This window comes from Scleropages formosus, chromosome 11 (assembly GCF_900964775.1).
Source record: "Scleropages formosus chromosome 11, fSclFor1.1, whole genome shotgun sequence".
Lineage (NCBI taxonomy): Eukaryota > Metazoa > Chordata > Actinopteri > Osteoglossiformes > Osteoglossidae > Scleropages > Scleropages formosus.
This window is the reverse complement of record NC_041816.1, coordinates 22,828,964-22,847,791: the sequence shown is the minus strand read 5'-3', so window position 1 is coordinate 22,847,791 and position 18,828 is coordinate 22,828,964. Positions and strand designations below refer to the sequence as shown.

Below are 18,828 nucleotides of genomic sequence, written 5' to 3'. Positions count from 1 at the left end.
GGAGAGGGGGAGCAGCAGGATTGTGCTCTTCCCGGAGTGGAAAGGGCTCGAAGGAAAACGGACGCCAAGAGCCCCTGTGAAGAAACTCTTGCTTCTCACTCTCCCCTCCATTGTACAGACAGCTTCCAGCTCCATCGAGTCATTCAACAAATCAGTAGTTAGTCTTTTTGTCTGTTAAAAGTGGGATTTCCTCATTAAATTGAAATAATTGAGAAAGTTTTGTAATTATTTTTTTCCTGTGTATAAAGTCCATGGATGTGCTATTCTTTCTGCTCTCTGATTATGCCATGTACTATTGAGATGTAACAGATTAACATTGTGCATTTGTTTCTTTTTCTTAAACATTTTTGTTCTGTACAGAAAATTGAACAATTTATTAATAAAAACAGTCTGCAGGTTTTCATATCTTGACTCCACATGACTGTGTGTGTGTGTGTGTGTGTGTGTGTGTGTGTGTGTGTGTGTGTGAGAGAGAGTTTTTCCTCAGATGCTACATGTAGACTTAAGCTCCTGGACAGATGTTTGTGCCTTAGTCTGTGGACTGTGGGTTCAAATCCAGTTCTGTCAACACAACATGTTTCAGGTCAATTGGTTTAAATGGCACTTGCTGTGTTTGTGATTGCCTTGCCATCACTGGTGTGCCCTGCCTTATGTCCTATGTTTCCAGGATAGGCACTGGACCATTGACTCCAACCCAGCAATTTAAGTACCTTCATCAAGGGTATCTCAACTGGAGGTGAGATTCAGACCTGTCACTTTTGGGTCCAAAGGTAGCAGCTCTAACCACTACGCTTCCAGCTTTCGCAGGGTGTTCGGGAAGAACTACGCATGATATCCAACATGTAGAACAGTTGGTATGTTCTGCGTCTTTGAAACAATGCTATTTTAGTGACAGACTGATCGGATATAAATCTAAAATTGCCTAGGACAAAATGCTCAGTATCTGGTGGTCACAAATCCCACTATCAGAGGTCACACTTTTCACCTCAGTGTGAGGACTTCATCGCATTATGTGGAATATACCCACTGACAGTATTACAAAAATGCACATAGTAATACTTCCTGGCATTTCTCTTTCTAAGGGTCCCTTACATAGTTCTCTTAGACTGCTTTCTCTTACGGTGACTAATACAGCAGTGATGTTTCTCCCATAAAAGCCTGAAAATGTCAATGCAGCCTGAGCTTCGTGAGGTCACTAGGTCTGTAATTAAACTGTGTACTCTAAGATGCTAACCAACCAATTTCAAGAACCACTTGTCCCAAGTGGGGTCACGGCAAGCTGGAACCTATACCGGAGGAAGTGGGCGCAAGGCTGAAGGGGGGTGGGGGGGCATACCCCGGGCGGGATGCCAGTCCATCGCAGGGCCACAATTGGTTACCCAGGCATACAGCCAGGTGAAGATATCGAACTGGCAACCCTTGGAGCCAAAGGCAGCCGCTACACTCGTGGTGCTACCTGCAACTCCAAAATATTTAAATTTCCAGGTATTTTAAAAAAAAAAAATTACAAATTTGAGGCTTACACAACGAGAGATGTAAACTACAGTACAAACGAGTACAAATACATCTCCATCACGAATCAATGAAGAGAATTGGCGCGCGTAGTTCCACGGGTCCCCACGGTTAAATACGAGGTAATTCCAAAACATGCTCGAGCCTCCTCTTTTTTTTTTTTTTTTTTTTTTTTTTTAAAATAATTTTCATGGTCCCAGCGTGTATGTATTTACTTGAACGTCACAGATTCACTCCACCGGTCAGAAAAGGGTTAAGCGGAAACTTCGCATAGCGATTTGATGAGGGTTGGTTAAGGTGGGCGTGACAACTCCCTGCTGATTTTCATTGGCTAGGAAGTAAAACGGGCGTGTCTCCCGCAACGCACACTTCGACGTAGAAATGTAGTCCAAATGAAGAGATGAGAATTTCCTCCCGTACGTGGTGATCGTCAGCGGCGCGAGTGAAGACGTGACTTGGTAGCGGCAGTGAGGCGCAGTTCCCTCGGTGTCACGGGTGTACGCGAGGCCGGGGATTTGGTTGCGCTCCTAGGCCAACAAAGTCTTAACGGTTCGTGTGAAGTCTTGTGCAGAGCGATGTCGTCCAGGTGGTACCGATATTCATGCGTGTGTTGGTTGGTTCTTTTAAAATAAGTAGCTCGTAAGAAGCGTGTGTCCGCTGATTTTGTGTGGATCCGAGTTGTTCGGTGCGGTGGAGGAACAGCGGAGGAACCTTTACTCATTCGTCGTCACCCGACCATTTTCGTCTGAGAGAAAAACAACTGTTTTGTTTCTGAGGTTTAGAAGTACTTATCACATGGATGATGGAAAAATTAATTTGCGTTAAATTGAACACTCAGCCAGAGTATGTTGAGTTGAGCTGTATGTGTCAATATTATTATGCAGGTAGAGTATGTATGAATATATAATACGACATAAACACACACACACCCCTCACTGTGTGAAAATATAAACACACCTGTGTGTGTGTGTGTATGTATATATATATATATATATGTATATATATATGTATATATATATATATATATATATATATTCGCATACTGTATCTGCATATATGTTTTATATATATATATATAATTATGCAGGTGGAGTATGTGTGAATGTATGTATATGTGTGTGTGTATATCTGTGTGTATATCTATATATAGCCAGTTACACAGCATGTGTGTCTATATGTATATTTATATGTAAAATGTGTGTGTAACTGGCTGTGTTAATGTGTATGTTTGTGTATATATGTTATAGTGGTGATATGATTTTTACACTGTTTGCTCCCTGCATGCTGCATGCATTTAAGAAGGTACCTTATATACCGGCCTGGTATTTCACAGTGATTTGCATGGGGTAATTTCTTTAGTCTTTTACCGTATATGGTTTTTGCCTTTCGCTTTCCATCCCGGCAAAAACATAATGGAACCTCTCCAGAAATTTCTCTTCTGCACTTGTGTCTTTCGGATTCAAAGGGTCACTTCCGTTACGGTTGCGATCGAGTCCGTCCGTCTTGTTGCCGGTTTTTGTCATCTTTTTCCTCCAGCTTTTTCCGAGCAGCATATCGAAAAGATGATCCTTCGCATGGCTGTAGTGCCGCTAAGCCCTTAAAGTTTAGTGCGTCCACTTGTGGCATAAATAGTTATTTTTTTCTACAGAGGTGAAGTCTGCTTTTGCTTTATGTGACAAGCATGTTATCTGTTGTACGCAGGTGGCAGAGCTATGCGCAGCTGTGTGCGCAGCTCCAGGGCCCTGTCCCCTGTCCTGATCCCTCGACTGCTCTCCGACGCGAGTTGTTGGGGAGCCAGACGAAGTCTGTCCTGCTCTCCCAGGCGCCTGACAGCTGCAGCAGAAGGCAATTCTGCACCCTTGCCCAGCCAGGCCCGAGTGGTCATATGTGGTGGAGGAATCGTAGGGACCTCGGTAGCATATCACCTGGCCAAACTTGGCTGGACAGAGGTGGTCTTACTTGAACAGGGCAGGTAAGACGATTAGGTTTCTTTGCTAAATCTTAAATTCAGTCCTTTCTCTGCTGCCAGAGGTCGAGTTACCTGCGTGTGTGCTCCAGCACAATATTCTTTGGCCTCCATGAAAGAGCAACATTTTCAGATGACATAGTTGTATGTGACGACTAGAAGTTCTGTATTCATATTCATCTTAATCAAGCGATTTGTTGCTTTTCTTGAGGTTCATGTTTTGATGTGTCAGAGGTAGCTGGTAGTGTAGTGTTTAGAGCTGTTGCCTTTGGACCTAAGGGTCACAGCCTTGAGTCTCACCTGTGGCTGTAGTGCCCTTGAGCAAGGTACTTAGCCTAAATTGCAACAGTAAAATTATCCAGCTGTATAGATGGGTAAATCATTGTATGTCACTTTGGAGAAAAGTGTCTGCCAAGGGGATAATTGTAAGATGATATTATTGAGATCTATAAGTGATGTAAAACAGAAAATCCATCTCTTCTAGTTCTTTGCAGAAGTTGCTGGATGAGTTCTGGGAGCAAAGACACATTGTAAAGAAAATGAGTCCTTAGTCCGTGGTGGAGAAGAGCAAGCGAATGACTCAGATTTGTTCTGAAGTCTTGCCAGTTCATGATGATCTTTGACTTTGGCTTGCCGCAGGCTCGGGGCAGGAACCACTAGGCTGTGCGCCGGGATTGTCAGCGTGGCCAAGCCCATCTTCATTGAGAGCAAGATGGCTGACTACTCCAATACACTCTACGAGCGCCTGGAAGAGGAGACAGGAGTCAAGACTGGTAGGTCATCTCTCTGCTGTTATGCGAATTCTGCAGTTTGTCAGACTGAGTACGACTCCATGAAACTTATTGGAGTTTTAGTACCACTAAGAGTAAATCTTTTTTTTTTTTTTTTTTTTTTGGTTCCTGTTGTTTAAACTCTCCTCTTTATATCTGATTATATAGAGTGTATTCAGGCTTGTTGTGACATATTGGGACTAGAACACTTTGGTCCAATTAAGTGGTTGTCCCAGTGATGCAAAGTGTTTTTTTTTTTTTTTTTTTTTTTTTTTAAATAAAAAGAGTTAGAAAGATATAGAAGAAAAGACAAACTGCCATTAACTGAGCAACAAGAGTACTTAAGTGAATCTGGAGTAGGTGGTACAAATCAGAGAATAATATTTATGCAGAAATTTAATGTATGTATCAAACATGCATGTTTTTCTTAACAGTGATGTTGGAGTAATTGATCCAGAGTTTTGGTATGTTATCTGTTGTCCTTTGCATAGTCCCCCTTCCTCTTTCTGCTTCCTGCTGGCACACAAACTGATTTTGCCGCTCCAGTTATTCTCTGCCAGCTGGTGATGAGACAATTTGGGCTGTTTTCATTTGATCTGCTCAAGTACACTAATTCTGGTAACTGTTGTCAAATCTTTGTGGCATCTTAGTAAGGGTCTGAAATTTTACAAAATCAAAAATCCAAATGGTGTCCCAAATAAGGGAAGCAAATTCCATTTTTTTCCAGGACTTTTCTTCTTTAGGATTTGTCCAGAAGAAACGGGTGTTCAGTTAACATTTACATTTATTCATTTAGCTGACTCGTTCCTCCAAAGCGACTTACAATGTTAAGCTATTTACCATTATTTACCCATTTGTACAGCAGGGTATCTTTTTTTTTTTTTTTTTTTTTTACTGGAGCAATTTAGGGTAAGTACCTTGCTCAAGGGTACCACCGCTGGAAGTGGCAATCGAACCTGTGACCTCTGAGTCTAAAGGCAGCAGCTCTAACCCCTGTACTACCAGCTGTAACCATAGTCTACTGCAATTAACAAGAGGAGGTTAGACAGATGTGCTGCTGAATCCTCATGCAAAGTATCTTGCGTGGTGAATGGATGAAGGACTGACAAAAGTTTGCTGCTCAGCAAACAAAAAATGTTCCTCAGCCTGTTGAGGAGGATCTGAGACGGTTCTTCTTCCTAGGTTATGTGCGAACCGGCTCCCTGTGTTTGGCCCAGAACCAGGATCGCTTCATCTCCTTAAAGCGCTTAGCCTCCCGCCTCAAGTGAGTTCAGCCGGTCCCTATGTGGCTCCACCTGGGAGCAGATGCACTGCCTAATGCTGTTGCTATGTGTATCTGTAAGCACGTGACCTAATCTGTTTTCCCTCCCTGCTCTTAATTAGGGTTCTTGGCATCAACTGTAGTGTCATCAAGCCTAAGGAAGTAGCAAAGCTGCACCCTCTAGTGAACATCCATGACTTGGTGGGGGCACTCCATCTCCCAGGAGATGCCGTGGTGTCTCCGCCAGATGTCTGCCATGCCCTGGCTGTTGCGGCAGCAAGTCACGGTGAGCACCTGCAAGTTCAGTGCCTTCTACATGGGGTTCTCGAGTAAAGCCCTTGCTGTTAAACCGCATTGACTTGTCTTTCCAGGGGTGCAAATCCACGAGCGCACGAGTGTGAACCACGTATTGGTGGAGAAGGGCCACGTCACTGGAGTGGAGACAGACCGTGGGCCCATCGAGTGCGAGTATTTTGTCAACTGTGCAGGGCAGGTCAGACTGCAGACATGTTCTGTTGGCTTTTTTTTTTTTTGTTGTACTCTTGTTCCATTTTTGAGGGTGTGTAACACAGTTTAAGAAACATGGAAAGAAATATCATGTTGAATGTTGTAAAAATGCAGGCAGATGTTAATTTCATAGCAGGAGGTCCAAACATCAGGACTGTACTGGGTGAACATGGTTTTATCAACATGATTGTGAAAGTCATGTGGCAAAGCAAGTTGCTGGAAACCCCGTTCACCTCCCATTTCGGTCCCTGCAAGAAAGTATTAGTGTTACTGCTAATCTAAGTAGCACAGACACTGGAAATCCATTTAGTGGCCAGCTGATGGGTGAACTCTAAAGTTGCGCGTGTGTGTCCCGTTCTGCGTTGTGTTGTCAGTGGGCATACGAGCTGGGCCAGGTTAGCGAGGTGAAGGTCTCGGTGCCCCTGCATGGCTGTGAGCACTTCTACCTGCTCACGAAGGCCCTAGAGCCACCCTTGCAACCCAGCACTCCAGGTAAGTTGATCCTCTGGTTGGTGACAACTTCATGGTGCTTTTCACCTCAAGCTTTCAAAGAGCTCTTGGTGTGGAGCTACAACAAAATGCTGAACTTTTTCACAGTGCTGATGGACATGGATGGCAGGATCTATGTGCGTGCCTGGCAGGGAGGGATCTTGTCTGGGGGGTTTGAAAAGAATCCAAAACCCATCTTTACTGAGGGGAGGAACCAGCTGGAGATCCAGAACATGCAGGAAGACTGGGACCACTTTGGTGAGTGTAGTCCCGTCTTAGTTATTTTATTTTATTAACAATATAACATCACTACAGCATAGAGGCAGAAACTGTACACCAATGAACAACAGATATGCTCACATAATTAAAATAAAATGCTTAAGGTCTGTCTGAATTGTCATGCAGACCAAATTTTAATTTACTTACCAGAAGAAGGTTAAACACCTTAGTCAAATCTATGTTTACAAAGGGAACTTCAAGTGTAGACCATAATAAAATACATTTCCTTGCCAGGTATATAACAGTGATCAGCCTGTGTTTCATAACTTCATCAAAAAAAGAATTTGACTTGTGGTTTTAACAGGAAGACTGGGTTGGTGAGGGAAAAATTAAACTTTATGCTCAAGTTTTTTGAGTAGTTGAATTAACACCATTCCAGTGAGCTTATATCCCATCACATCCTCAAAATCAACATTTTGAAATGTCAGAAATGGACACGTTTCAAGACAAGGTGTTTCTGGGGATGTTTATATCGATTCCTTTAGCTGATGCTATTCTCCAAAACAACTTACAATGTTAAGACACAGTTATTTTTATATAATTTACAATTATTTATTTACCCATTTATACAACTGGGTAATTTATCACTGTAGCAATTTGGGGTTAGTACCTTGCTCAAGGGTACTACAGCCGGAGGTGAGATTCCAACCTGCAACCTTTGGGTCCAAAGGAAGCAGCTCTAACCACTACGCTACCAGCTGTACCGTATACCTATGTCTTGTATAAATGCAGAACTCATGCCTCTGGTGTTTGGAGTGTTTGAAGTTTTATTCTTTGATGGATTGGGTGGAGCAGGCATGGAAGATTGGTTTTTTTTTTTTTTTTTTTTAAACTTTACTCATCTTTGCTGTTTTCACATCTTCTGAAAATATTTGTAATCTTTATGTAAACATGTTATTTATAGCATTGTTTACAACATGGTAAAAGGAATGGGAGGGGAAAAACTGATGTTATATTTGTGCGACTTCTGGCATGATGACGGATAAAATTAGAAGATGGCACCGTTTCAACAAAGTTGTCCTTCCAGCTAGTAGGTATGTTCTTGCTAAAATTAGAACCAGACAGTCTGTATCATCACTGTATCATGTGTATCACTAAACTGAACCAAATGTAATTATTTTTGCTTTGGCAGCATGTGGTTGGCATGTACACAGTTCTTCACACCATGATCCTGCAGAGTGAGTGTCTGTTGTTGCTGGGAACCATCAAGAGATTTAGGGCCAACTGGGTCAGGGAGCCCGCTACTTTCCTAGGGCACCAACTCTGCACTCACCTTTCTTTCCCATGAGTCACCATTCCTTCACTTTTGGTCTTGTGTTCAGTCATCTGTTTTTGGTCCCAGGAGTGTCAGTGGAAGCGCAATGGCTTCACGATCACCTTCTGGGCTGCAGCCGTAACATGCAGTTTCTCTTCTGGATGGAGAAACCTGTATGTCTTCCTTCTGAAAGCTTGGAGTCCTTAGTGTTAGACATAACCATAGTAAATGTCACAGGTTTAATTCACCTGCATGCGTTGTTGTATAGTTTAGCTCATTAAATATAATGAAATAAAAATAATTTAATATACCTAATTGCTTGAGACCATTTATATTGTTTTTGGCCTAGTATTACAAGTTAAGTTTGTACATTTTAGCTGAAGCTTTTCTCCAAAGTAGCCTACAGTATCAAGCTACTTGCAGTGGTTTACCAATTTATGCAGCTGGGTAGCGCTTATTGGAGAAATATGGGGTAAGTACCGTACTCAAGAGTATTACGACAGGACGTGGGATTAAGACCTGAGACCTCTGAGTCTAGAACCACCTGTTTTAACCAATATGCCACTTGCTGTCCCTAGAACCTAAACGCTTTTGGTTCAAAGGGAATTTCCTTAACCATTTTCCTGCTGATTCCCCGCAGCAAAATTATTATAGTGATGCACAAAGAGCTGTTTCTCTGCACCCTCAGAGCCCATGCTCAGCGCCCTCCTGCGCCGCATGCCAAGCCTGGACTCCTGCGAGATCCACCAGCTGGTGAACTGCCCTGAGTCCTTCACGCCGGACATGCGCTGCCTGATGGGCGAGACGACGGGCGTGCATGGTTACTTCGTCCTGGCCGGCATGAACTCGTCTGGCCTCTCATTTGCTGGTGGTGCAGGCAGGTGGGAATTGACCGTCAAGGATCTGCTGGACAGAGGCGGTACCAGTCTTGTGCCATGTGTGTCTGGCAGAAGCTTGGCTATGTAGTGTGTTTTTCTGAACTGAATTACTATTAAATGCAAGTTGAGCATGGGGGCGCGGTGGCGCAGTGGGTTGGACCGGGTCCTGCTCTCCGGTGGGTCTGGGGTTCGAGTCCCGCTTGGGGTGCCTTGCGGCGGACTGGCGTCCCGCCCTGGGTGTGTCCCCTCCCCTTCCGGCCTTATGCCCTGTGTTACCGGGTAGGCTCCAGTTCCCCGCGACCCTGTATGGGACAAGCGGTTCTGCAAGTGTGTGCGTGTGCGTGTACGCGCAAGTTGAGCATTAACAAGTTTTCCGGTATATTTAAAGACTTTTAATTTCCCAACAGAACCTGCTTACAGTAAATCCACTGCTACACTTCCTTATGGGACAAGTTATAGCTGAAAAAGCAACCTTTGTTACTGTTCTGTTAAATGGTTGGTGAGCTGTGAAGTTTTTGAGTGTTTGAGTGCTGTAATTTACCCTGCCTTCAGGTACCTGGCGGAGTGGATGACCTTTGGATACCCTACTGACCACATCTGGCCTCTGGACATCACCCGCTTTGGAAACCTACAGAGCAGCCGCACCTTCTTGCGCCACCGGGTCATGGAGGTCATGCGTGAGTGCTGTCCTTGTGCTGCTGACATTGTGAGACGGAAATGAGCCTGCATTCTGTGTGGGGTGGGGTGGAAGTTTACAATGAAGCTTCTTTATAAAAGCTTGAATCAGAATGTTTGACATTTTCTAGTGTTGATGATACCAGGACTAAACTAATAACAAGAAGCCCTGTAAGGGTTTAGGTTGTTTTCTTTGACGGGTAGTAATAAATTCTTATTTTTAGACTTTGACGAGTACTTGTTGACAAAAGCTTCTTTAAGTGAGTCATCCTCTCTCTTACAGCAGTAGTGTTAAACTTACTTCCTCAGTTGCCAGGCAGCTTTTTTCTGCGTAATTCATTCGGTGCTGTTTTCACTGTTTGTTTTGCTTTTTTTTTTTCTGTTTTTGTTTGTCGAATTTCTTGGCCATCTAGCTCTCATGATTGTATCTGCTTGTCCTGCCTGCTGCAGCCCTGCTGTATGAACTGAAGGTACCACGCTGGGACTTCCAGACGGGTCGGCAGCTGCGCACCAGCCCCCTGTACGACCGGCTGGACACACAAGGCGCGCGCTGGATGGAGAAGCATGGTTTTGAGAGAGCCAAGTACTTTGTGCCGGCTGGAAAGGGTGAGAACAGATGGTTTTTGAAGAACACAGTACCCTTTAAGTGGCATAAGATGTCTGTTGTCTAACTTTGCACTTTCTTGGAAGTGTGAGAAGTATGCTGAATTAAAAAAAAGATGCAGAATTAAAGTGGAATAACCCGATGATGGGTTTGTCACATTTAAATTATAAATGTAGTATTAATAATCCATCAAGTCATGTTGGCAGAGAGAAATGGTGCTGGAGGAACAACTACCACAGCTGGCACCACATTTAAAAGCATCTGCATTCACAGTATTCATAGTTCCCAAGCTCCAGTCTCACTCTTTTCACAGACCTTCTGGCTCTGGATCAAAGCAAGACATTTTACAAGCCTGACTGGTTCGACATTGTGGGTGCCGAGGTGAAGTGCTGCAAGGAGGCTGTGTGCGTTATTGACATGTCCTCCTTCACCAAGTTTGAGCTCAGCGTGAGTGACACACAAAGTATGAGTCAGACAGAGATTGACTAGACTAGCTGTCCTGTGGTACAGTTGGTGGCTAGAAAGCAGGCGGCGCTGTAGTTGTAAGTGGATTCAGATTCTTTCCCCAAGAGGGGACTTGCTGTTTGTCTGAGCAGATCACTTAGACCAGCGAAGCCAAATGAGTAATGATCTGCGCTTATGAACAACGAACATGTATACAAATAATGTATGGTGGTTGGGGTTGTATTCTTCAGCTGCAGGAGATGGTGTTCAACACAACCACCGCAACAGAAGTATCATAAAACCTTAGTCATTTTAAAGACTGGCTACAAAAGTGATTGTTTTAAATTACTTTTTCCATTTTCATTGATTTAACTTAGCGGTGATTTGCACAGTAAAATAAGGCTTTGAGTCCACTAACATATTGTAGTGTATGTGGTATAAAAGTGAGAAGGAGATACATTGGCACCTCTCCTTCTTGGTGTGTGCCACAGTCCACGGGGGACCAGGCCTTGGAGCTGCTGCAGCACCTTTGTGCCAATGACCTGGACGTCCCAGTGGGTCACATCGTCCACACCGGCATGCTGAATGAGCGGGGGGGCTATGAGAACGATTGCAGTGTGGTGCGCATCAGCAAGAACAGGTCAGTGCTGGAACACAGCTCCGGCTATAGAGGATAGCAGAACAAGGATGCAACGGTAAACTCTACTCTGCTTTGTAATGGCTCTAAATTGTGAATTTTTCTTCCCTCCCAGCTTCTTCATCATCTCTCCGACAGACCAGCAGGTTCGCTGCTGGGCCTGGATCAAGAAGCACATGCCAAGTGACCCCCAGCTCCACTTAGAGGATGTCAGTTGGAAGTACACAGGTAAGACTGGCTTTCGAACATGGAACAGAGCCATTTTGAGAACAGCCCTTGCTACTTCTTGTATTGCTGACCTCTGCCCTCTGACCCCTATAGCACTGAATCTGATTGGCCCACGTGCAATGGATGTGCTCTCCGAACTCTCCTACGTCTCCATGACCCCAGAGCACTTCCCGTCTCTCTTCTGTAAGGTGCAGTACTTTGTCACTTCCTTTACAGATCAGTGTGCCTTCCAAATTAAAAAAAAAAAAAGACTGCAATATTAATTATTCATGCTTGTAAATCCAAAGCTCAGTCCTTCTTAATTTATTGGTTCTGTAGGAAATGAGTGTGGGCTATGCTAATGGCATTCGGGTCATGAGCATGACCCACACTGGAGAACCTGGCTTCATGCTCTACATCCCCATTGAAGTAAGGCTTCTTCCCAAACATGGTGTGGATGCTTATATTCTTGTTATTGCTTTTTGGAGCACTTGTGGACACGGAGTTGTGATGCCTCTCTGCCCCGATTTTCAACAGTACGCGTTGCATGTGTACAATGAGGTGATGTCCGTGGGGCAGAAGTACGGGATCCGCAACGCTGGCTACTATGCCTTGCGCAGTCTGCGCATCGAGAAGTTCTTTGCCTTCTGGGGCCAGGACCTGGACACCTTCACTACACCTCTAGAGTGTGGCCGTGAGTTCAGAGTCAAGTTTGACAAGGTGAGGCTCTCCGTGCTGCCTGCGCTCACGAGTCGTTTCCGTACCTTTTTTTGATTGTGTTACGACCCTTTCTTGAAATGATATCTGTGATACCTGTGTGGGAATTTGCTTTCCCATTTGGTCACACCTTCCTTTACTCCCCCTGGAGTGACTCGATTCTACTTCTCATTATTTATCACTCTTATTCAGTGTTGATTGAGCAGTGTAGCGGACATAATGAACTTCGTACACACTGTTCTTATGTGGCTTCGGTTAATTTTTGTCGCCGTCTCCACTTTGCTTGCTTTTCCGTCCTTTCCCAGGACACGGACTTCATCGGCCGAGCAGCCCTGTTGAAACAGAGGCAGGAGGGCGTGTCCCGCCGCTTCATCATGCTGGTGCTGGAGGACCACGATGCTGAGCTGGACCTGTGGCCCTGGTGGGGCGAGCCCATATATCGCAATGGTGAGCTGGCAGGTGTCACCACCAGCAGCGCCTACAGCTACACACTGGAACGCCACGTGTGCCTGGGCTTTGTTTCACCCCCACCCGGTGCACCCCCCATCATCACACCTGATTTCATCAACCGCGGAGACTACGAGGTGGACATTGCAGGCCAGAGGTACCCTGCCAAAGCCAAGCTGTACCCTTTCAGCTCCCTTTTTACCCAGCAGCGTCGCCGCAAGGATGACATGGAGCTCAGCAATTTCCAGGGCAAGTAAGGGCTCCCCCCTGCTTGAGTCCTGTAGAGGGCATGGCCTCTCAGCTTTGCCCAACACAATCAGCGCTCCTTACTCTCTTTCCAAAGTGCAATACCAGTCAGGCCTGTTCTGTTTTCCCCGCTTCCCAAGCCTTTGTATGATTTTCATTTCTCATGGTTGTTTGCTCTGCGTTGTTCCTGTTTGTGCCGTCACAATCTTTGATGTGAGCGTGGTGATTTGGGACCGATGCGATTCACACCTCCTTCGTCCTCTTTAACACACACACACCGAAAAGGCAGATCTGACACAATGCACCTTTTGTTTTTCACTGAAGAATTGGAGACTTTTTTTTTTTCTTAATTGTTCCCAGTTACTGTCTCCAGCTTATGTTGTCATCAGCATAAGAGCTGTTTTATTCAGTATGAATGTGTCTATCATAAAGAGAAACTTTTATTTAGAACATTTATAGCTTTGTCTCTCATTAGACAGTAGGACATTGGTGTGGATTTTTTGTATGAATAGTGCGTATCTCAGTTAATGTATTTATGTAGGAAAATTTGTTCAAAGGTTTATTTTGTATGTTTTCAGTTGAACGAACTGGAGAGAGAATCCATTGTGTAGAGTATAACCTAGAATGGGATTTCATTGCTGACTAGTATGTTTTAGATGACTGAATAGAGAGATATTATTTGAACATCAGTTCGGCCTGGAGAGAGGATGACATGTTCGAGGACTTAGGAGTCAACTGTACTGTGAGGGTTGAGAAGATTAGTTGAGGTGTTACATGTTCACATGTCATTTGCCCAGCTGTTCTTTAACTGATTATACGTGCAAAAGTTTTGTCCTCCTCAGTGTTCACATCATAATTCAGTCAGCCCACAGTGTTGTGTCCAGACCTTTTTTTGCCAATCAGTGGTCCTTGGTTTGAATCGGTCATTTAGAAAGCATGTCTGACTGATGTGGGAGTTTGAATTTGCGCTCTTATGAAGTCAAGTGCAGAAACATCAGCCTCATTGGTGACTCATGGATGTTACTGTGGGAGACGTGTCTGCATCACAGTATCAGTTCTGTCCCCCCAATTCTCTTACTCTGTAATATGTGAATGTTTAACAGAATTTCTTCTTGATTCCCTAGTGGGAGTGAAGCTTCTGTTTCAAGGTTCACCTGTGTTAAACAGTTATGTTTGTTTAATGGTCCTCAACTTCTGACTCTGGACTTGAGACTTCATTAACATTGATTTTCAGCCATCAGTGAAATCCACAGCTTTCAGGGGGTTCAGCTTTTTATGATGTAATTTTAACTGTTGTATCAGTGGTATATATTCACACTTCTGTCAATGATTGGTCTCTATCCATATTTCTGTTTGCCGCTTTGTTTTATTTTGGCAGTGTTGGTAATGGTATACATTTCCTGGACTGCCAGTGCAACTCTTGCTCTCCTTAAGCTGAACGAGCTTGTTTGTTTTATTGCAAGACCATGGCAGGGTTACTCAACTGGCAGTCCTGGAGGGCCGCTTCCGAGAGCTGTTTGCTCCAGCGTGGATATGAAGCACCTGATTCAGCTTGTCTTAACTGAACCCATTGTTCCTGCATTGAGCTTTTTAGTGGTGAGGAAAACTAGAACAACAGTTGGACCTCCTGTACTATGAGTTGACAAACCTTGGATGACCATAAGCAGGAGGCGTTTCACTCCTGAGATGTTCTCGTCTGTCGTCTACCGGTTTAGGCCACTTCTCCCTCCTGCTCCTCTCCTTTTGTGCCCAGAGCAGACATGCAAATGTCTACATACTGATGTAAGTTTACAGCTCTCTACATCCCTGCAATACTGCATATGAACTGTAAAGATGTCTTGCAGGCTTAGACACCACTTGGTAAAAAGGAGATGGGTAGGAAAAGAAAGTAGCCCTCAGGTTCGTGGAGGTTAACACGCTGCCTTATTTTCAGCTCATATCGCTTAGTGGACTGGGATTTTTCTTAAGGGAACTTGCTGTAAAATGAGGATGGATAGGGTTGGAACCCTGTTTTGAGTGTACAGCACAGGGAATTACTCTTCTCTGCTGCTGTCTTCTTGGCAGGAGATGAAGGTGGTCTGTCAATCAAAGTACAGTGAACTTCTCAGCTAGCACTCCTGTTAAATGGCACATTTTCAGTTGGGAGAGGATTGGGTACATATCAGTATCAATACATAATGAATACTGTGTTCTAGCTTTGGACTCTTGGAAAGCAAAATGACACTCCTGTGTATAACTAAACCAAAGATTCCTGAACCCTCGTGACCATTTCAGTGTGTCGTATCTGGAGATGTAAAGTGAAAAATGTGCAACGTGTGCAGGTGTTGGGTTTGTTGGCTCTTCCTTCTGCTCGGCAGTGGTCTCCTCGCAGTTCTAGAAGTGCGTTGTGGGTACTTGAAAATACCACACAAAGAATTCCTTATGTGTGGTGGTGGTGAAGTCCTAATGATGATTTCATCCGTGTCATAACTGCAAAGGGGAAGAAGGCAGTTATAAAGGAGTTTGGGGCCTTCGGTGTGAAGTGAGAGATCACGACAAACCTCCTGGCTCTTTGTATACAGAGATAGAGGGTAGTTTTTATTGTGAAGGTGCAGGCCAGTGTGTGCAGACTCTCCATACTGTACCTGCTGTGCTCTACCTACTGCAGTACTGAGGGGAGAGGGCCCACTGGGGGGGGACGGTGCTACTTCAGCCCACTGCTTTAGCCCTGCACATATAGGGCTGGGATCAGTTAGCCCTACTCTGATGCGTCATCCCACAAAGTGTCTTTATGTTCAGGGTTTGTTTTGGGATCGGAGTGGCGGGTGGGATTTCATCTTGAATGTTTTCTAGTTTTCACATGGGGGGGAAACTACTGAAAAATAAAAACAGTAATTCAATGCTTTGATTTGTACAGGGCTTGCGTGGAACTGGCATTCACTCCTAGGCAAGCTGGAGCCAACACTAACAGTGATGTTTTTGCACTCGACAGCATTTGAACCTGCACCGATTGGACCACTTAAAGCCCTAACCTTAGACGCTAAAGCTGAAACTTGCTGTTTATGATGCTGTTTAGACTAAGGGACACAAGCCAGTGGCTATTACCACTGCTTTAAAAGTTTTCATTCAACCCTCATCTCTTCAGAGCCTTTGGAAGTAATAGTTGTAATGATTTTGTGGAATTTAACTCGGCCGTGATTCAGAAAGCGAAGGCGATTTTTGTAGCCAGTTACCTTTTTTTGTACACACTTACAGAACTCACAAAGTTAAACCTCCTTTGTGTTTTGATAAAAGAGAAACGGTGACCCCCGTAAAACCCGTAAGCCGGTGCAGAAGTTAGTTTCCCATAAAAACACGCGTGAAACCAAACTTTGTTCTTCTTTTGTACTTGGGGTGAGCAGAGTGCTGCTGCGAGCATGGAAGCACAGGCAGCTTGTTGGAATACCGGGCGTTTGCCCAGTACAGTCCTGAAACTGGATTCTGGGAGGTTTGCAGCTCAACTCCCAGGTCTCCTTGTGGACCACAGCCGTACTCTATAAGTAATGAGCAATCAGAGCTGAACTACATGCACTGTCAGTGGGCACAATGTAGCCCTCAGGCCTGCAGCTGCCCACACCTGCCTCCTTGGGGGGGGTCATACTAGGAAGTCCAGCTCTGCTCATAGAGGCTTACTGTCATCCAGCATGTTACTGATGAACACCAGTAGAACACGAGGGGCTCCTGCTCTCCACAAATGGGAATCTTTAGGTACCGTGTGTGTGTGTGTGTGTGTGTGTGTGTGTGTGTGTGTGTGTGTGTGTGTGTGTGTGTGTGTGTGAGAGAGGATTATATTCAAGCTGCACATGTACTGCCCTGCTCCTGATTTCTGTTGGTCTGTTTTCAGTAGTAGTGGCAAAAAACCCTAACCTGTTTCTTTGCACTCCGGCCACTTTCTTTGTATCAATACATCGTGCTGTACAGGTATGGCTGTCTGAATTTTATTGTTAATAAAATTTGGAATAAGGGCTGTGTTGTCTACATCATTTTGGTTCTTGAAATCACTCAATATTTTGAATTCCCCCCCATGAGCTTTTAACATGAGTGGTTTGTGAATATGCATACATACATGCACACGTGATAATGCTTTCAAGTGTCAATTTGGTATTAGTCTGTAAACTGCATATTATGGAGTGAATATTTTTTTTATGAATAGCAGCTCTCAAGGCCTCCGGCCAGCTGTAGTTACCAAACAAAGGGTGAAGCCCATCGACTCCGTTTTCTGTGACGCAAAGGAAAAATGATTTATTACATGCAGATTTTACTTGCTGAGACTGTTCTGTGTAGCACTTTGACAATCTCAATTTAAATAGTTAAATGTTTTACTTTATTAGTTGCTAGACTTGCTACTTGATTAATGAAAGAAAACTAGTTGTCGTTATTACTAACCTTATAAATAGCCCTTATTACTTTAATTGCAAGTCTTGCTGCTTGACCTCCTTGCTGTTCTTCCCCTGTCCTTGTCCTGAATTGCTCCAGCAAAAATGGGTAAACAATTCTATGTAGCTTTGTACACAAACCAAATATTATAAACCCTTCTGCAGAGCCATTTGCTAAATTAATAATTATTGAATTGTTTGCACTTAATTTACTTAGTTCATGAATAATGTACTTTTAAATTTTATCTTTTTTTTATGTAAATGGGGGCAGTTGGTAGTACAGTGGTTATAGCTGCTACTTTTGGACCCAAAGATTGCAGGTTCAAATCTCCTTCTGGTTGCAGTACCCTTGAGCATGGTACTTATCCTAACTTGCTCCAGTAAAGGTTACCCAGCTTTACAAATAGGTAAAAAATTGTAGGTAGATCAACATTGTTTGGAGAAAAATGTCAACTAAATTAATAAATACAAATCTAAGTATTTAAATGAATGTTCCCAAATTAGTCATTAGGGTTGTGGGGGGTCAATGGGCCTGTTTTTAATTGCTGTTGCACTTCCTACGTACAAACACTAGGTGACAGTATCTCAGTATCAATGCAGTGTCTGTCAGGAGCTTTGGAAACTGCTGCTTTATTCTGTGCTACATCTCAGAGAGCTACAGTTTCCCCTTAGTTTTGCATACGGTGTCGCAGTATGTTTGTAGGATTGATTCTGTCTGGGAGGAAAAATCTGATTTCACCGCAGCCCTAAACTGATATTGAAATCACACACACACATTTTCAGAACCGCTTGTCCCTGCGGGGGAATATCTGTCTTTGCAGGACTTTCCAGGCTAACAAATGAAATGAGGCATCAGCAAGGTTCTGACTTTACTGGAGAGGTGGCAACAATGTATTTTCATAATTTCTATTACATATACAGTGCTGCTTGAACGTATGTGAACCTGTTTCGTCCCTCGGTTTTAGCACAAAATGGTTATTTAATGACGATCAGTGTTTCTCATGTGGAGTAATAGGTGTGTAATGATCAATTCCATATGTTGCTCTAGAAGAAATCATGTGTGTAGTAGAAACACACAAGTAGTCCAGGTGTAAAAATAAGTGAAGCCCAAGCTGCATTGGGCAAACCAAGTAGGTAAGTAGAATCAGTGCCTGGATGGTGTGAGAGGACATGGGTTTGATCCCTGCTCAGTCTGCGTGGAGTTTGCATGTTCTCCCTGTGTCTGTGTGGGTTTCCTTTGAGTGCTCTGGTTTCCTCCCACTGTCCAAAGACATGCTGTTCAGTTTCACCCATGGTGGGTGAGTGACAGGGAGAGTGTGTTCCACTGATGTATGGATGAGTGACCCAGTGTAAGTAGTGTATCTAGCAGTGTAAGTTTTTGGGTGCTCTGGTTTCCTCCCACAGTCCAAAGACATGCTGTTCAGGTTCCCCCCCAGTGTGTGTGTGTGTGTGTGTGTGTGTGTGTGTGTGTGTTCCACTGATGTATGGATGAGTGACCCAGTGTAAGTAGTGTATCTAGCAGTGTAAGTCACCGCGGTGA

At 44.1% G+C, this 18,828-nt stretch overlaps 1 protein-coding gene across 1 annotated transcript; it reads left to right on the top strand.

The window, feature by feature from the left end:
* Positions 1 to 1,911: 1,911 nt before the first annotated feature.
* pdpr (pyruvate dehydrogenase phosphatase regulatory subunit) lies at positions 1,912 to 16,873 on the top strand. The gene is made up of 18 exons (XM_018763896.2): positions 1,912 to 2,061; positions 3,214 to 3,484; positions 4,118 to 4,251; positions 5,431 to 5,512; positions 5,632 to 5,795; positions 5,881 to 6,002; positions 6,391 to 6,508; positions 6,614 to 6,763; positions 8,728 to 8,920; positions 9,470 to 9,594; positions 10,043 to 10,198; positions 10,510 to 10,643; positions 11,132 to 11,280; positions 11,393 to 11,505; positions 11,599 to 11,693; positions 11,824 to 11,913; positions 12,022 to 12,204; positions 12,507 to 16,873. The coding sequence occupies exons 2-18, from the start codon at positions 3,225 to 3,227 to the stop codon at positions 12,903 to 12,905; spliced, it is 2,667 nt and encodes an 888-aa protein (XP_018619412.2). The 5' UTR covers positions 1,912 to 2,061; positions 3,214 to 3,224; the 3' UTR covers positions 12,906 to 16,873.
* Positions 16,874 to 18,828: the final 1,955 nt, after the last annotated feature.

Coding starts and splice junctions, on each gene's coding strand:
- pdpr (XM_018763896.2), top strand. CDS start 3,225: ATGCGCAGCTGTGTGCGCAGCTCCAGGGCCCTGTCCCCTGTCCTGATC. Junction 3,485..4,117: donor GTCTTACTTGAACAGGGCAG/GTAAGACGATTA, acceptor GGCTTGCCGCAG/GCTCGGGGCAGGAACCACTA. Junction 4,252..5,430: donor GGAGACAGGAGTCAAGACTG/GTAGGTCATCTC, acceptor TCTTCTTCCTAG/GTTATGTGCGAACCGGCTCC.